The sequence below is a fragment of the Pelodiscus sinensis genome, chromosome 26, assembly GCF_052426305.1.
Source record: "Pelodiscus sinensis isolate ZL-2025 chromosome 26, ASM5242630v1, whole genome shotgun sequence".
Taxonomy (NCBI): Eukaryota; Metazoa; Chordata; order Testudines; family Trionychidae; genus Pelodiscus; species Pelodiscus sinensis.
The window spans coordinates 3033092-3050930 of NC_143077.1; the positions used below are offsets into that span (position 1 = coordinate 3033092).

The following is a 17839-nucleotide window of genomic DNA, read 5'->3' on the forward strand; positions in this document are numbered from 1 at the left end:
TCTCCAGCCCTCCCCCTGCAGCAGCAGCCTGCCACTGTCCAATGATTGCTCTTTGTTCCCCAAAGGAAGCAGCTCACTCAGCTGTCAGATATGTCCCGGAACTTTGAAAAGAGCGGGGCGCAGGGCAGCAGAGATCACACAACACTGAACAGAGCCACCAGGGCAGGCATTGTGGGATACTGGCAGAAGCCACTTCTCTTGATAAAACAAACTGCAGTCTGTGCTCCTTGTCGACGATGGGGATGGGGGAGACAAAAGCATCTCGCAGAGGTGGAAGTTTTCTGTCATGAAAAGCAGCCGCCTATTGGGACCTTTGTCGCGCTGTAGCGTGGCCACTCAAAGGCTTTTGTCGCTCAAAGGCCGGTTTTCTCGACTGAACATGCCAGTGTAGACAAGGCTGGAATCTGTATTCTTATTTAAAGCTTAGTTGTTCCTTTCCCTGCAGGCCCTTGGGTCTGTCACTGCTCCCTTCTGTTCCCCGCCCTTCCTCCTGAATTCCCCGTGCTAGGGAGCTGAGTGCTGCATTGAGCAGACTCCAGAGGCAGCTGGTGCTGTTCTTCCCACGCAGCAGGGGGGATTTAAGCAGGCAGAATAGCTGCTGGGGCTAGAATGTGTCCCCAGGGGTAACACTCCGAGGAGAGGGATCGTGGGAAATGGATGCACGTCAGTGGTTGGCACCTCTTCTTTTTCTCTGCAAAAACTGCACTTCCAGTTAGTCGCTGCCTCCCCACAGCCTGCCTGGCTTCAGCATCCATCCCTGCAAGGGAGAGAGCCACCTACGCGGTCAGCAATGCCTCCGTGTTCTTGGCGATCTCCCATCCCAGTGCTGTCTTTGCAGGCGATCTCCTTTGGACGCCCAAGCACTGTATTGAGCCGGGTGGGAGGGTGGGGCCTCTGGAGCTCTACGGCCGCCCGGCTTGGGTGGGGTCTGGCTCTGCTGAGCAGTCGGGCTGGGCAAGGGGGCTGAGTCCTGCACTGGCCTGTGTTTCAGCTTTCCAGACAGAGGGCAAGCTCTATCTCATCTTGGATTTCCTGAGAGGGGGAGACCTCTTCACTCGGCTTTCCAAAGAGGTGAGCGTGCCTTGGAGCGTGGCCGGTGCGGTTTCCAGGTCTGACTGCCCGGGATGGGGCTGGTTCAGCGCTACCCATGGGAGAGGGCGGCTGGCGTTTGGAGCATTGTTCCCCAGCCCCGCGGGGGCGAGCCAGCTCGGGGGGGCAGAGCAGCAGAGAGGGGAACCTGGAGCTCCCTTTTCTGCGCTGTGGCAATGCAGCTTCTTAACCGAACTGAATCGCTTCTCTGGAGGCGGCAGGCTCGGGAGGGGAAGCTGATCTGCAAACTGAAGTGACAGGTAAAGATAATTGGAGAACAATAGCTGATGTAAATGAAGATCCTAAATTAACATCAGCTCACTGCTTAGCAACCTCTAATTGCGCTGCTTAGTCTCCGGGTGCAGGACGGTCTGGTCTGAAGAGGTGAGAGGGAGCAAGTGGCTGGCGACGTTGGAGATGGGGGAGCAACTTCATGGTATGTTCTTGGGGGGCTGATTTCTTCTCACCCAGGTGCCTGTCTCTGTCCCTCAGGTGATGTTCACAGAGGAGGATGTGAAGTTCTATCTGGCGGAGCTGGCTCTGGGGCTTGATCACTTGCACAGCCTGGGAATCATATACCGAGACCTCAAACCAGAGAAGTACGCGCATGCCTCCGGGCTAGCTCTCCTGCCGCTCCGTGTCAAGCCTGGAGTCTGTGTGCCGGTGCCGCATTCTGGGAGCTGGGAAATGCCGTAGGCTGGACCAATGGGTAGCCAGAGCCTGAATCTCATGAGCCAAAAGAGCAGGAGAATCCGGTTCCAGCTTTCTCCTTCATTCTAGGTCATCAGGCTGGGAACTTAGCAGCTCACTTGCCCTCTCCGGGGCAAAGAGAGCACCTCCTGCTGGTCTCCGGTTCCCAGCTGAGTCAGGCCATGGTGGGCTCCGTCGTGAGCAGTGAACCGTGCTTGGGGGGGGCAGGGCCTGTGCAGAGGTGCATGTCACTAGTGCAACTGAACAATCCTCGCACAGGAGAGGTCGGGGACCAGATTCACACGGCACCTGGGGCTCGGGCTCAGGAACGTGTACGTCCAGTCGGATGACACAGACCTGGGGAAGGGGGGACCAAGATGGATTCAGGAGAGTAGGGAATGTTAGGGCAGGTATTTGCCAACAACCAACCTGGTTCCTGCTGACCCATGGACACGGATTCTCTCCTCCAGCTGACTGACATGCTGCTCCGCTTGGCACGTGGGAGGGGCCTCCAAAGAGCCTGGGGAAAGGCTGGGGCACGCACCCTGCTGTAGTTCCATCAAGGGAGAATAGGAGAACTTCAGCTCGCCCGGCCGTGGTGCCTACACAAAGCAGTTGGGCTACAGGGTGTGCGGAGGCAGCTGCCTGTCATGAGGCTGGCACATGGCTTCCTTGTAGTCCTGTCAGTCCATCTCCTGGCTCTTGTCTTCTGCTCACATTGTAACCTTTTTGGGGCAGGGGATGTCTTTGTTCTGTGGCTTCCTGATCTGGGGCTGGGGCTCTAAGGCTAGTGAATGGGCCACGTGACCAGTGGTAGGCAACCTGCAGCCGGCACACACCCTGGGACACCAGAGCGCCGCAATTATCTGCTCTTTCCCCTCCCTCCCAGTATGTTCAGAGTGCCACAAATCCACCGATTCGTGCTCCGTCCCCTCTCCTCTCACCTCCCCTTCTCCCAGAGCTCAAACGCTGTGAATCAGCTGTTCGTGGCTGTCCAGGCTCGGGCGGGGGAACAGGGAGGGGCAGGGACGGAGCACAAATCAGCGGCTTCATGGCGCTCCCAGCATGCCAGGGAGGGGAGGAGAAGAAGTAGGAAGCGTGGGGCGCCAGTGCAAGAGGCATGGGGGAACAGACAGGTCCACGGGCCGCAAGTGAAACCCCACAGTGCTAGCTAGGGTCGTGCAAATGACGGAGTCCTTGCCCAAAGCAAGCCTGTCTGTGAACGGCTGGAGGAAGGGGGCCATTCTGTGCGCATCCCACACTGCGAGGAAAGGGCTTAAAACCCGTCTGGGCTGAAAGTGGTGGAGTACAGGGCTGTTTCTGAGGTTCTTAAAGATTTTCACAAGCTTTTGGGGAGCGGAAATAGGTGCTGGTTCACAGGGAGCGGCGTGGTTCACGTCTGGAGCGTGGGTGTTTACCTGCCTTTCTCTCTCCCTGGCACAGCATCCTCTTGGATGAAGAAGGACACATCAAACTCACAGGTAAGGGGATGCCAAAATCTCGCGCTGCCGCAGACGTGTTGCTTGAGAGACTGGCGCGCGTGTAAGACGGCGGGCATACGCTCACGGTTTTTTCTCGTGTGTAGATTTTGGTTTGAGTAAAGAAGCCATTGACCACGAGAAGAAAGCGTATTCCTTCTGCGGGACAGTCGAATACATGGCGCCAGAAGTTGTGAATCGCCAGGGCCACACCCACAGCGCTGACTGGTGGTCGTATGGGGTTTTAATGGTACGCTGTCTAGCTAGCAGGTTTGAAGCCTAATTCTCTGGTGACTCCTTACAGGAGAGATTGTGTGTGGTCTACTGTATCTCTAACACACCTCTCTTGAACTGGGAAAGATCTAATGATCGCACCAAGGCTTTCCAGTTCCCGTGTAAGTTACTCGTACAACCTGCAGCCCAAAGCTGATCAGTGATGAGGTGCAGTGAATTTCACAGTAGTCAGATGCATTCAGGGCGGCTCCATGTAGAATTTAGACTGTTTCTGACTGCCTCCTAAGACTGTCATGTTTCATCTCATTAAGGCCTTGTCTAGACAACCATGAAGAAGGGATGTAAAAGACAAATAGTTGGCTACCCGATAAGCCTAAGCTTCTCTGGTAGAGGAGTCGGCTCCTCGCATTCCCCCACTTGCTGCCCGTATATGGGGGGTGGGGAGGGAGCCAGTTGCCACCAGCACCGTCTCCACGGTGCGGGGGGAGGGGGGAACGGCGAGGGACAGGGGAGGCAGAGGCTCAGCGTGGGATCTGTCCGGGTCCCAACTGCTGTAGCTCTGCCTTTTAAGTGTAGTAAGAGTCGGGCAGTTCTTCCTACATTTAAAAGGCAGAGGCTTTGACTAATCGAGTAGTCAATGGAAATTCCATCGACTACTCAATTAGCTGATTAATCAAAATTTAACATCTCTACCACTAAGTACGATGCTCCGGAGATCAATCTCCCAGGGTTCAATTTAGCAGGTCTAGTAAGGACCCACTAAATCAACCGCTGAGGGTGGTCCTGTCGACTCCAGTACTCCCCGGGATAGTCAGGAGTAAGGAAATTTAACGGGAGCATTTCTCCCATCAACCTTCCACAGAAATTCGATTTAAGGTACGTCGACTCCAGCTACACAATTCTCGTTGCTGGAGTTGTGTATCTTAAATCGGATTTATCCCCCAGTGTAGACCTGGCCTAAGACAGCTGAAGTTTCCTGTTAAGATACTCTCAGATCAGATCAGAAGCATGATAGTTTCCTTGTTTGGATCTAGTGCTGCCCCCTGGTGGTCATTCAATCTACGTCCCTTTCAGTGCTAAGGTTTTCTTCAAAAGACCGTGCAAATGCCCACAAATCATACCGAGGGTCAATAGTACAGGGCTTTCTGCCTAAAGCATATTAGGATCTGCAGCCCCTAGCAACTCTCGCTCATTTACCTCTCTCTCTTGCTCTTCTCTCCAGTTTGAAATGCTCACTGGATCCCTGCCGTTCCAGGGCAAAGACCGCAAGGAGACGATGACCTTCATTCTCAAGTAAGAGGGGTGATTCTTTCATGGCTCTACAAGAGCAAAACTTGCTCTGCTTCTCGGAGAGGGTGGCCAGATGCTCTGATGGGATAGGGACAGTCCCCACATTGGTGGCTTTGTTGCCTATTACTTCCCACCTCGGCCCTGATCTTATTCATGCTACGGTCACCAAAACTCTGTCAGGAATATTGCGCCCTGGGGGTTATAACAGGCTCTTGGCCTTAATTTGCAAATGTTTCTCTAATCAGACTTGTGGAGGGCACAGTGCGTGTCAGCTTATTGTTGAGCATTTTCTCTCTCCAGCTTCAAGGGATGTTGTGGGGAGCTGCGGTCCATGCCTGCTGGCTTGTTTGAATTACTCCTAGTCGATTGCACCATTTTGTTTCTTTCCAGAGCGAAGCTGGGCATGCCCCAGTTCCTGAGCTCCGAAGCACAGAGTCTCCTGAGATCCCTTTTCAAAAGGAACCCAGCCAACCGGCTAGGTAAGACAGCCGGCATTGCATCAAACCGGTGTGCCCTGATACAGCAGCTTGGCTCCCATTGCCCACGTGGGCCAGATGCATTTGGGTTTGTGTGGGTTCTCTGGCATGTCTTAGCACAGCTAGGGTCTCCGTACTGCCCAGCCCCACGGCCCAGTGGATTATAGCTTTGCCTATTTCGTGAGCAGGCGGATTGGGCGTAGCACTCAATCCAGAGTGGGGTCTGTCTTCCAGGTTCTGGCTCAGATGGGGCAGAAGAGATAAAGCGTCACCCTTTCTACTCAACCATTGACTGGAATGTGAGTATTTAACCTTTCTTTGCTTCGATTTTGGCTTCTGCGTGCTCTCGAACTTGCATGCCAATGCCGGGGAGCTCTGCAATAATACAGATGCTTATAGAGAGGCCTGCATCCAGAGATGCCCTGTGTCTGAGTCCTTCCCCAGGCTTGTGTTCACGCACAAGGAGCGGGAGTTGCGCCTGGACAGCAGACGTGGGAAACTGAACAAACTTGTGTTTGTCACAGCAAATACCCGACAGGCGTGAACCCCGATCGAAACACGCTCGTGGACAGGCTCTTGTAGTGGAAGGGCAGGGAAGCTAAGCTGGGATTTAGCAGGAGAGGGGTGACCGCCGAGCTACTGGGAGCCTTGGGAGAAGACCGGGAGATCGGCACGGGACTTGCAATAGAACAGTAGCTGGCTGCAGCGATTGGGCCAGGCTGGGTTGGTGACTCAGGCTGGTCCTCGGGACAATTTCCACAGGCTTCCTGTGTAACTTTGAGCAAGTCAGGTGATCTCCTGGTGCCCAGTCCCCATCTGCACCCCAGTGCCTTGTAGAGGTTCTGAGGCCTGGTCCGTTGGTGCTTGAGGCATTTGGTTACCATGGTGATGGAGGCTCTGGATGCCCTAGAAAGGGGATCGAAAAGCTCTGGTGGAGGTTTCCTCTCCAGTTGTCTGCGAGGAGCAATTCAGAAAGGCTGTGGGGGGCGGGGATAAAACTCCCTGCCAGGAGTTCCTTTGGCTGTTCCTAGATGTAGCTCTCAGGCCTGGCACCTGGTGCCAGAGTGAGCGGAGAAAGTGCAGCAGACTCGGGTGGCGTCAGCCACTTCATGGATAGCTGGCTTCTTAGCACCCTGGAGGTAAAAGGTTTTTTGGCTCATGAGTAACCGATGCCTGGGGAGGAGAAACACAGCAAGCTCCCGCCACAGAAGTGACTCAGCAGCTCCGTGGAAGTTCCTTCCATCGAGAGTCTAACTCTGACTGAGCTATGGATCTACGCTGAGCTGCCAAGCAGTTTCTGTTTTCTTGTAAAGTTGTCTCCGCCTGCCTCCTGGTAAATCCACCCGTAGGAGTGCTTGGGAACGCCCATCAATGGGACCTCTACCTGGCGTGGTGAACAGCCTCCTTGGCTTTTTGTTTTGCAGAAGCTTTATCGCCGGGAGATCAAACCGCCTTTCAAACCTGCTGTGGGCCGACCAGACGACACCTTTTATTTTGACACAGAGTTCACGTCTCGGACGCCGAAAGGTTTGTGTGCGCCCCCAGCAAGCGGGAGATCGGCACGGGACGCTCCAGCCACATAGACCTGTGGCACTGGGGTGAGGTGTTAGGCTGACTCCGGTTCCAGCAGGACTAAGTCTGTCCTCGCTGCAGCGTGAGGAGCGCTGACGTCCGAGGGACACGGCTCTTGACAAGCAGTGGGTGGTGTGGAAGTAAATCTGCAGGGGCTTCTCTTGGGTAAATGTTCTAGTCGGTTGTGGGCTACCGTGTGGTGTGGCCACAATTCTTAGCAAGTGAGGGGAAACTCGTTCGCTGCTGACAGGCTGCTGTAGGACCAGTCTCTTCCCTCTCTTACTCCAGACTCTCCCGGAATTCCCCCCAGCGCGGGGGCCCATCAGCTCTTCCGAGGGTTCAGTTTTGTGGCAGCTGGAATGATGGAGGATGGCAAGGCCAAACCGGCCCAGGCACCTCTCAATTCAGTGGTCCAGGTAAAAGGCCTTCCCTTGCTCCAGTCCCATCTTCAACGGCAACAATGGTTCCAGAAGCCTGGAGCGGGTCGCTGGATCTTGAGGGCTGATCAGCGACTGCCTGGCGCTAGCCTGCAGACAAGGGTTATTCCCGTGGGAAAGGAGGGGTTTCCCCTTGCAAGCCCCCTGACCAGTCCCCTGTGGATTCCGGATAAGTGTCTGGGTTAGTTCAAAGGCTGAGCCAGGCTGGGTGAACAAGGGGAAGGTCGAAGAGAAAAGGCAGCTCTTGATCAGCTGGGCCTAGCAAGCCAGCTGAGAGGGCCGCGGTAGAATTCCCCCTGTACCCTCCCGTGGCCAGAGTGCTAGAGCTCAGCCCTGCACGTGCTACAAGATTAGCAATCCCGGAAGGTTTGGCCCAGTGGTGCAGTTTGCTCCCGGGGGGCGGAGGGTTCATATTCTGCTGGGGCCTGCTCAGCCCTTGGCCCTGCAGTGACCAGTCAGTTGCGCCGATGCAGCTTGCAATGCGTGGGCCTTTCAGGGGAGATGGCCGAGGATTTTCAAAGGGCGTTCGGCCTCCTTTGAAATGGAAATAGGATTTAGACGCCTAATGGGTGCTTGAAAATTGCAGCCGTAAAGACCAGGGTCCTTTCTGCTTTGCTTGGAGGCTGAAGCTCCTGTGACTCTCTCCCATAAACCAGTTAGCCAAGGACACCAGGGCACTGGCCCCGCCCTGTGCCATGTGGCTGCTGCCCCCACCCTAGAGGCTGCTGCATTTCATCAGGGGGTACCTGCTTATCACCCGGGGCAGAAAGGTGCTAAAGAAATGGGATCTGCATTTGCCCTTCTTCTCCCCTCCCGGGGCGGGGCGCAGGGTGACCGAGCAGGGAGCAGCCAGTCGATCCGCCTCCGTTTTCTTGGTGCCCAGACACTGGGATGTTTCCCTAAACTAGCTCTCTCCCCCCCGTTCTATTTCTCCATTCACCCCGCCGTAGCAGCTGCACGGGAAGAGCCTGCAGTTTAGCGATGGCTACATGATAAAGGAGACGATCGGCGTGGGCTCCTATTCCGTGTGTAAACGCTGCGTTCATAAAGCCACCAACATGGAATACGCCGTCAAGGTTTGCAGTCTGCCGTCTCTCCGACGTGCCCTCGCCCGTGTGGGGCTCCTGTGTCTTGAGCAGCTGCCTCTGAGAACAGACGCGAGCCAAAGGCCGCTGGCTGGCAAGAATCCCGGCTGGATTTAGGGCTGGGCGGGCGGGTGGGGCAGCGGCTTTCTCCCTTTGGGAGAGGGACGTTTGGTGCCACACGTTGCTTTGCGGGAATTGCGCTTGCAGTGCTGGGCGGTAGGGTTCCATCGATGCTGCTCAGCCCAAGGGAAGGCTGGGCCGGGCCCCTGGTCACCCTGGCCATGTCAAATGAGTCCCTCTGGAAAACCAGGGGAGTGGAAATACTTGGAGTCTCATCCCCAGCTAAATTCTACAGCGCTCCCCTCATTGTGTCTCCTTTCGCACAGCGCCTCCCTGGCCGGGGTAACCCTTCCCTGCGCTCTCTTCCCTGCAGGTCATTGAGAAGAGTAAGCGAGACCCTTCGGAGGAGATCGAGATCCTCCTGCGGTACGGCCAGCACCCCAACATCATCACCCTGAAAGACGTGAGTGCAGCCGAGTGTAAGGCGCAGAGGCCTGCCTGCCAAGGTGGACACGCCGGAGACTCCCTCCCCACCAGAGAAGGGGGGCAGCTCTGGGGAGGGGTCAGCTCTCAGCATGTGCTGGGGGGAGATGGAGACGTTCGGTGGAGCTTGCGGTAGAGCTATCAAAGGCTGCTTTGGCAACGACCTGGTGCGTGTGCACCGGGGTTTTTAACTCCCCCAATTGCTACGAGTCCTAGCTTCGAGGGGCTTCTTCCTAAAGCGGCCCCGTGTGACTCGACTGCTCTCCCTGGACGTGTTTCTGGATTGGCTGAGCTCCCAGGGTCTGGAGTGCCTTCGGGTTTTCAGCAGCGAGCATGCGCCATTCCTTCCCTGGTCCCCGGCAGAGAGCCAGCGGCAGTAAACAAGCCCGCTCCCCCAGCAGTGCTTGGTGAGAGAGGCTGCCGCCGGAGTCCCTCCGCTTGTCGGTCAAAGCTCGGCTCTGCTTCGGGTTTTTATGGAGCTTGCGACAGTCCCCACCAGCTAGAGCTGCATGAGATGAACCAGCCGTAATCCGTGCAGGAAGTGTGTGTACTATGGCTGTGGGGTGTCGGCGCCTCGGGGAGGATGGATGGACGAGAACACGATCTGTTTGTTTGAGGCACTGACCCCTGCATGTCTGCTCTGGCAGGTGTATGACGACGGGAAGCACGTTTACCTGGTGACCGAGCTGATGAGAGGAGGGGAGCTGTTGGACAGGATCCTCAGACAGAAGTATTTCTCCGAGAGGGAGGCCAGTTCTGTGCTGCACACGATCTGTAAAACTGTCGAGTATCTGCATTCTCAAGGGGTGAGTATGGGAGGCTGGCGTGCACCCGAGCGGGAAGCAGGTGGGCACAGGGCTCCTCTCCTGCCCCTTCTCCAGCTGCCTGGGAGGATCCATTTCGATCTTGCGGGAAGCCAGGTGTGGAATCCAAGCCCAAGCCGTTGGCTTCATCTGCCGCCGTCAGGGCCGTGACTGCATCTGCTGTTCTGTGCTTCACAGGTGGTTCATAGAGACTTGAAACCCAGCAACATTCTCTATGTCGATGAGTCTGGAAACCCACAGAGCATCCGCATTTGTGACTTTGGCTTTGCCAAGCAGCTGAGGGCAGAGAACGGCCTTCTCATGACCCCTTGCTACACTGCCAACTTTGTGGCCCCAGAGGTAGGCGGCTCGTGACCTGACGCTTGCCCTCTGTAGCTCGGGCTGTCCAGTTCTCGGCCAGCATCAGCTCCTGCTGTCACGTCGGGCAGGGCTCGCTCGAGCATGCTCTGCCATGCGGCCTGCGTGGGGAAGTGGGCCGCAGCGGAAATTCTCCCCCAAACGCTCTGTCCGGGGCCTCTTCCTGACGTGGAGGCACAATTCAAACCCAGGTGGTTTGCCAGCTCCTTTTCCTAGCCTAGGAGCTTGCCCCGATTTGCTTCTCTCTCCTGCAGTCTCACCCTTTCTCTGGGCCCCGTAACAGACCAGCTCTGGTGGTGGGGCTGGAGAAGCCGCAACCCCCCATTCTCAGGACTGTGTGGGTCACTGGCTTGCAAACAAGCCCCCTGTCTAAGGGGCTGAAAGGCCAGTGCACTGGCCACCTCATTCAGTGAGCATCTCTGTGTCCGAGGACGGTAGAATGAACACGCAGCATGGCCGTTACCACCTGAGCCGTCCTCCTGGCAAGCCCGGGATGTTTCCTCTGCAACCACCCTGAATCCCAGCCTTCGGCCCACGGCCGTAATCCTGCCCTAGAAAGGTCTGGCCTCAGAGCCATGCTCTTGTCTGAGCGAGCAGGAACTCCTAGGGGGACTGACCTCGCTCCCTGGGCTTGTTCTGTGCAGGTACTAAAACGCCAAGGCTACGACGAAGGGTGCGACATCTGGAGTTTAGGGATTCTCCTCTACACGATGCTGGCAGGGTAGGTACCCGCTGCTCTGAGCGGGGCGGGGGGAGGTGGTGCTGAGTGCCCCGCTGTCTGTCCGGGGACGAGTTGCTCGTGGCTGTGCCTCCCTGTGGCTTCCTTAACGCAGCTTTCCGTTCTGCGGGGCTAGGAGAGGAAGCTGCAAATGGTCTGTGTGTTTCAGATACACTCCTTTTGCAAACGGGCCCAGTGACACCCCGGAGGACATCCTGATTCGAATAGGTGGAGGGAAGTTTACTCTCAAAGGGGGAAACTGGGACACAATTTCTGAGGCAGCCAAGGTAAGGTCTGGTGCCTGGACGAAGTCTGTAGCACAGGACGGGTGGGCAGCTCCCATGCAGCCTGTTAAAATAAACCCGTCTCCTGCTTTCACTTGCTCTTCCTCCACATGGGGGTTCAGAAGCTCCCATCCCACATGCACGTTTTGCTCCAGAAACGGGGCCGTGGTGCCTCCGTCGGGCCCTTCTACCCTGTGCCTTCAGCTCTTGCAGTTAGTGTTGGTGCAATAGCAAGCAAGGCCATTGATGCGTAAGCCACATTGCTGCTACAAATGTCCAAGTCTGGCCTCTGGATGAGATGGGCCTGCACCAGCTTTCGGGAGTCTGACTTTGTGAATGCTTGCTCCAGGATCTAGTATCAAAGATGCTCCATGTTGATCCTCACCAGCGCCTGACAGCCAAGCAAGTCCTGCAGCATCCCTGGATAACGCACAAGGACTCCTTACCCCAGAGCCAGCTGAGACACCAGGATGTGCAGCTTGTAAAGGTACGTATTGCGGGGCGGGGCCTGGCATTCCGCAGTGCCCTCTTGCTCCATCACCCCCTCTGGGCAGCATGTAGAGAATAAGGAAAAGTTATTTACTGGTTCCCATAACACAAGAACTAGGGGTCACCACATGAAATTAACAGGTAGCAGATTTACAACAAACAAAAGCAAGTTTTTCTTCACACAGCGCACAGTCAACCTGTGGAACTCCTTGCCAGAGGATGTTGTGAAGACCAGGACTTTAAAAAAGTTCAAAAAAGAACTAGACAAATTCATGGAGGTTAGGTCCATCAATGGCTATTAGTCAGGATAGGCAGGGATGATGTCCCTAGCCTCTGTCAGAAGCTGGGAATGGGGGACAGGGGATGCATTGCTTGATGATTCCCTGTTCTGTTTACTCCCTCTGGGGCACCTGGCATTGGCCACTGTCGGAAGACAGGTCACTGGGCGAGATGGGCCTTTGGTGTGACCGTTCCTGTGGGAAGTAAGGTAGTCGGGACCTGATGCCAGGGCAAGGGGATGATCCGAGGGAAGTTGCAGTGGTTATTAAGTACAAGGCAGAAACGAGCTCCTGCAGGCACAGAGAGCGACTTCTGATCTCTCCCTTCTAAAAAGCCCCAGTCTCTTGCCTGCTGGCCAGCCCGCCAGGAGTAATTTTCAGTGGGGTATAAAGAGCTTTGCCATAGGGTTGGGGCTGCTGTCCCATGACACTGAAATGGCCTTTCTCCTCCTTTTCTCCTAGGGAGCCATGGCGGCAACGTACTCCGCGATCAACAGCTCCAAGCCAAGCCCCCAGCTCAAGCCCATTGAGACCTCCATTCTCGCCCAGAGACGGGTGAAGAAGCTCCCCTCCACCTCCCTGTAGGGGGAACGTGGGCAGCCCATGGCCCTCCTGACATTGCACAAGCTGCTGAGACGGGAGGCAGGAAAACCACTCCAGCAAAGAAACCCGTTTGCAGACGCTTCCTCGAAGCACATCAAGGCCAAGTGCCTTTCTGCTTCCGAAAGACTAGCTCTTCTCCCGGCAGACTTGCCTGGCCGGGCAGCCGTTCACTGTAAAACCTTTTTTAAAAAGTGTAAATCGATACCATTTTTAAAGGGATCCATTTGTGTATATGAGAACTAGAATGTATAATGCGTGTAATGATGTCACTAAAGAGCAGATCTGATTTGACTTGTCCTGTGAAGGGCCAGATATTGGTCCTAGACACATCACCTTTCACCTCTGATTTGGGGTTCAGGGCTGGTGCAGCTGGAAGTCTTCTCCCCTCAACCTTAAAAAATAGTTTTTGTACCTTCCGCAAGTGTCAAACTAACAGCTGTTCTGTCCAAAACCCCTAGCAGAGAAGCTGTTCATATAACTTTCTTCACCCCTTGTTTGTGTTCAGCTTGTAAAACCTATTTTTAAATGTCATCCGGTAGGTTTTGGTTTTCCCCCACAAGCCACATGGCTGCTGTAAGAGTGCATACGCCATTTTAAGCACCCGCTTGGGTGTTAAACTGTCCCAGATACCTGCAGGATCTGTACCATTCCTCCTTTTTCCTCCTTTGTTCAGGACTCTTTCAGATGAACAGATGCTGGTAGGGAAAATATTCTCTGTTGTGAAGTTAAGTCTTTTGGGTTGGCTTTGGTTTCTCACTTTTTTATTTTTGTTTTACTTTGAACCATCCAGGAATCCATGATGCTGAGCAAAAAAAAAAAAAGTATTTAATTTTTGTTCTATGGCTGGTAACTCAGGGTTTCTGTCTGAACTTTATAATAAACATGTCATTCAGTTGAAGTTATTTTGCTGACTGAATGTTCACCCATCCCGTTTGTTCACTACAAAATAAGCGATGCTGCTCACTACTCTTTTAAAATGGGGATGAGGATTCTTGCCTGTCTTTTTTTATGAAGCGTTTTGAGATCTACCGAGGAAACACTGGGTAGATAAAATGCATCTCTTCTCCACAGATGTCTGAGACAGGGGAACTCAGTGCTAACAGCCATATTGTGCCATCTTCACCCAAGCTTAAAACTCGCTCTGCAATTGAAACCAATAGGCTTCATTGTGGAATAAGGCACTAATCAACTGTAAGGGTGCGTGGACACAGCAGGGCTTAACTCAAAATAAGCTATGAAAATTGAGATACAATTGCGTATCTTATTTCAAAATAGCTTGAAACAAATGAAGGATAAGGGGGGCCCAGAATGTAGGGCAATTGGGGGGATGGGGGCTCCCCAAGTGGCATAGTGGATACGGTACCCACCTCCGGTCCCAGTCGAGGGCTCGAGCCCCACCTTTCAGGGACAGTTCATTTTGAAATAGGGAGCGTCTGCCCGGCACTTATTTGGAAGTAGAGCATTCTTCCTCCGACTTCCCTGCCTCCTCGTACAATGAGGGGTACAGGAGTCGGAGTAAGACGTCCTCCAGCTTGACAGGATTTTGACACGATTTCGAAATGGTCTGGATCTACGCAGCAGGAGTTAAGTTATTTTGGAATAGCGCTAGTTATTTTAAAATAGTGTGGCAGTGTAGAGGTACCCTCAGGGTGGAAGAATCTGGCTTGTAGAGGGGAAACTCTTATTTACAGGAAGTAAATCTCAATGTTAATGGAAGTCAGCCCTCTGAGATGATCCTGTCCTGTTCAACTTTTTGGGTTCTTCTGAACCCGTAAGTATGGTGGTAGTGAAACATGGTTTCCTAGCTGCTTTCTATATCCTGGGTGCCCCCTTCCTTTTTGGTACATGTGGCTCTGCAGTGAGAGAAGCCGGGGAAATAGGACTAGGACTATAACAGGGTTTAAAAGAGAACTAGATAAATTCATGGAGGTTAAGTCCGTTAATGGCTGTTAGCCAGGCTGGGTGAGGAATGGTGCCCCCAGCCTGTTTGTCAGAGGGTGGAGATGGATGGCAGGAGAGGGATCGCTTGATCGTTACCTGTTCGATTCACTCCCTTTGGGGCACCTGGCATTGGCCACTGTGGGCAGACAGGGCACCGGGCTGGATGGACCTTTGGTCTGACCCAGTCTGGCCGTTCCTATTTTCCTTGGTAAATCTTGAAACAATTGTATCAGCATGTTGCAAGGATGAATGAACCCAGCAAGTCTCTCCAGTGTGTGCGTCCCTCTCCTGAGCAGTGAACACAGCAGAGACTCAAAGTGGTTCGGCCCGTGGCCGCTCCGACGTGAGCCCTCCGATTTAAAATGTTCCTTTCTTTACGACAATACAACCGCACAATTGTCTTTCTCCCCTGTCGGTTACTCTGTGCGTAGCCCCTCACGCAGGCCACCTATTCCAAAGCGCTGCGGCTGCTATTCCCAGCTGCACGGGTGTCTCTGTTCGGGCATGTCTACGTGGGGAAACTGGCCAGCATAGCCAGAGCAGAATAATTATTCCTGTGTCATTGTAATTCCCCCATCCTTTGGAAGTTGGAATCGGGAGTAAGCCTAGGCTACTAGTGGAGAGGGATACGAGGTGGCACCAGCCCCACCCCCGGTGCCACCTCTAGCCTGGTCCCACACGCTGTCCCTGTCCGATGTCTGTCCCACTGTGCTCACCAGCATGACCAGAGGCTGCGTGGGAGAGTAGCATGGCTGAAAGAGCCCCTTGCCCCTTCCCTCTATGGCACTGGGGGGAGCATGTGACCCTTCCTAGCCCCCCCACTTTCTGTCCCAGGAGTTAGAGGGGCACTTACTTATTCCTGAATAATCCCTGCTTCCAGAGTATGGGGCTGTTTTCCAGTGTAATGGCTTCAGTGAAATAGGTTTTCTCCTGGAGTTATGCTCGTCCGTTTCCCTGTGTAAACAGAATGGACTTTCCTGGGGGACCTCAGAAGAGTTAAGCAATGAGATCATTGGAGCCGTGCCTGCTTACGGCTCCGAATGTGGCCTTGATCCGTAGGGGGATGGGTGGGCGTCCCTTGCATGTAACCAACTCTTCAAAAATTCTTTCCCCTTCTGGTTTGTCTCCAGTCTGGCAGGCCCTGGCGTGGTCTCTTGTATCCATGCCAACAAGGCTGCCTTATGCCACCCCTCCTCCACCGCCGTGCAGCAGCTTCTGTGTCAGTACAAATGTGTCCAGACGTGAGACTCATGTAAACAGTTCACTGGAGCTGCGCATTTTGAGCTTTTGGTGTGTTGCCCAAACCAGTAGCTGTGGACAGTACCAATTTATTGGCAAGAGTTTGAAGCACAAATACTTTTAGAGTGTAGACAATACTTAGTCCTGGGGGGATTCTGCAATTTTACCATGGCTCCAAATGCAACCCTCTAGATCCCTTTCTGCAGTATTTCATGAAATGAGATTTACAGGATCTTGCGAAAAAGGCTTTATTTTTTGAAAGATCAGCATCTAGACTGCTGCTTTTCTCCGACAAAGCTCCGTGCCGAAAAAAAGCGGCAGCCATTTTTATGCTAATGAAGGGCGGGAGATTTAAATCCCCGCTTCATTAGCAATTTCGATATGTCTAATTTACATCCCTTTTCTGAAAAAGGGATGTAGTTTAGATGTAGCCTAAGTGGAGCACTTTGCATTTGTCCTTAATGAACGGCATCCTATTTACTGCCATTTCTCCCGTTTGTCCAGATCATTTTAAATAATGACCCTGTCGTCCAAAACACTTGCAACCCCTCCAGCTTGGGATCATCTGCAAACTTTATAAGCGTACTCTCTATGCCAATGTCTAAATTGATGACGATCTTGAACAGAACCGGTCCCAAAACTGATCCCTGCAAAACCTCACCTGTTATGCCCTTCCAGCATGACTCTGAACCGTTGATAACTACTCCCTGAGAATGGTTATCCAATCAGTTATGTACCTACCTTATAGTAGCCCCATCTGCGTAGTCTTTCCCTAGTTTATTGATAAGGAGGCTATGTGACCCTGTATCACGTGCTTTACTAAAGTCTAGGTTTACCACGTTTACTTCTTCCTTCTTATCCACAAGGCTGCTTGTCCTATCAAAGAAAGCTATCAGATTGGTTTGACAGGATTTGTTCTTTACAAATCCATGCTGTTATGTATCACCTTATCTTCTAGATGCTTGCAGATGGATTCCTGAATTATTAGCTCTATTCTCTTTCCTGACAGAAGTTAAGCTGATTTGTCTATAGTTTCCTGGGTTGGCCTTACTTCCCTTTTTATAGATGGGCACCAGATTTGCCCTTTTCCAGTCTTCTGGAATCTCTCCCGACTAACGTGACTTTTCAAAGATGATAGCTAATGGCTGAGATACCTCCTCAATCAGCTCCTTGAGTATTTCATCCAGCCCTGGTGACTTGAAGTTATCTAACTTTCTAAGTAATTTTTAACTTGTTCTTTTCCTATTTTAACTTCTGAAGCTGCCCCATTCTCACTGGTATTCACTATGGGCTTGTCTACACTGGCCCCTTTTCCGGAAGGGGCATGTTAATTTCAGCTATCGTAGTAGGGAAATCCGCGGGGGATTTAAATATCCCCCGCGGCATTTAAATAAAAATGTCCGCCGCTTTTTTCCGGCTTTTAGAAAAGCCGGAAAAGAGCGTCTACACTGGCCCCGATCCTCCGGAAAAAGCGCCCTTTTCCGGAGGCTCTTATTCCTACTTTGAAGAGGCCACCTTGGCTTAACTAGGAGCTCTTGAATGATCTAGAACTCAAAAAGGAGTCCTATAAAAAGTGGAAAGTAAGTCAAAGTACAAAGGATAAATATAAACAACAAAATGTAAGGGCAAAATTAGGAAGGCGAAGACATAAAACAAGTTCAGTCTAGCTAGAGATATAAAGGATAACCAGAAAACATTCTACAAATATATGTAGAAGCAAGAGGAAGACCAAGGACGGGGTTGGCCCATTGCTCAGTGAAGAGGGAAAAACAATAAACAGAAAACATGGAAATGACAGAGGTACTTAACTTCCTTGTGTCCGTTTTCACCAAGAAGGATGGTAGCGATTGGATGCCTAACATAGGCTACGTCTACACTGGCCCCTTTTCCGGAGGGGCATGTTAATTTCAGCTATCGTAGTAGGGAAATCCGCGGGGGATTTAAATATCCCCCGTGGCATTTAAATAAAAATGCCAAATTCCTTTGAAGTAGGAATAAGAGCCTCCGGAAAAGGGCGCTTTTTCCGGAGGATCGGGGCCAGTAGACGCTCTTTTCCGGCTTTTCTAAAAGCCGGAAAAAAGCGGCGGACATTTTTATTTAAATGCCGCGGGGGATATTTAAATCCCCCACGGATTTCCCTACTACGATAGCTGAAATTAACATGCCCCTTCCGGAAAAGGGGCCAGTGTAGACGTAGCCTATGTTAGGCATC

The 17839-nt window shown here is 52.9% G+C and overlaps 1 protein-coding gene across 5 annotated transcripts in view; it reads left to right on the plus strand.

Moving 5' to 3' along the window:
* Positions 1 to 13345, plus strand: part of RPS6KA1 (ribosomal protein S6 kinase A1) — a 66057-nt gene extending 52712 nt beyond the window's left edge. For 4 of the 5 annotated variants that reach the window (XM_075908912.1, XM_075908916.1, XM_075908914.2 and 1 more), the window contains 17 exons: positions 992 to 1071; positions 1582 to 1688; positions 3223 to 3260; positions 3365 to 3507; positions 4714 to 4784; positions 5172 to 5260; positions 5492 to 5556; positions 6682 to 6784; positions 7118 to 7245; positions 8217 to 8342; positions 8785 to 8874; positions 9542 to 9700; positions 9896 to 10057; positions 10720 to 10796; positions 10963 to 11080; positions 11427 to 11564; positions 12307 to 13345. In XM_075908912.1, coding sequence (XP_075765027.1) covers positions 992 to 1071; positions 1582 to 1688; positions 3223 to 3260; positions 3365 to 3507; positions 4714 to 4784; positions 5172 to 5260; positions 5492 to 5556; positions 6682 to 6784; positions 7118 to 7245; positions 8217 to 8342; positions 8785 to 8874; positions 9542 to 9700; positions 9896 to 10057; positions 10720 to 10796; positions 10963 to 11080; positions 11427 to 11564; positions 12307 to 12429 — 1817 coding nt within the window. In that variant the 3' untranslated portion in view covers positions 12430 to 13345. The remainder of the gene's footprint in view (positions 1 to 991; positions 1072 to 1581; positions 1689 to 3222; positions 3261 to 3364; positions 3508 to 4713; positions 4785 to 5171; positions 5261 to 5491; positions 5557 to 6681; positions 6785 to 7117; positions 7246 to 8216; positions 8343 to 8784; positions 8875 to 9541; positions 9701 to 9895; positions 10058 to 10719; positions 10797 to 10962; positions 11081 to 11426; positions 11565 to 12306) is intronic. The other variant, XM_075908913.1, reaches the window with a different exon arrangement.
* The last annotated feature ends 4494 nt before the right edge of the window (positions 13346 to 17839 follow it).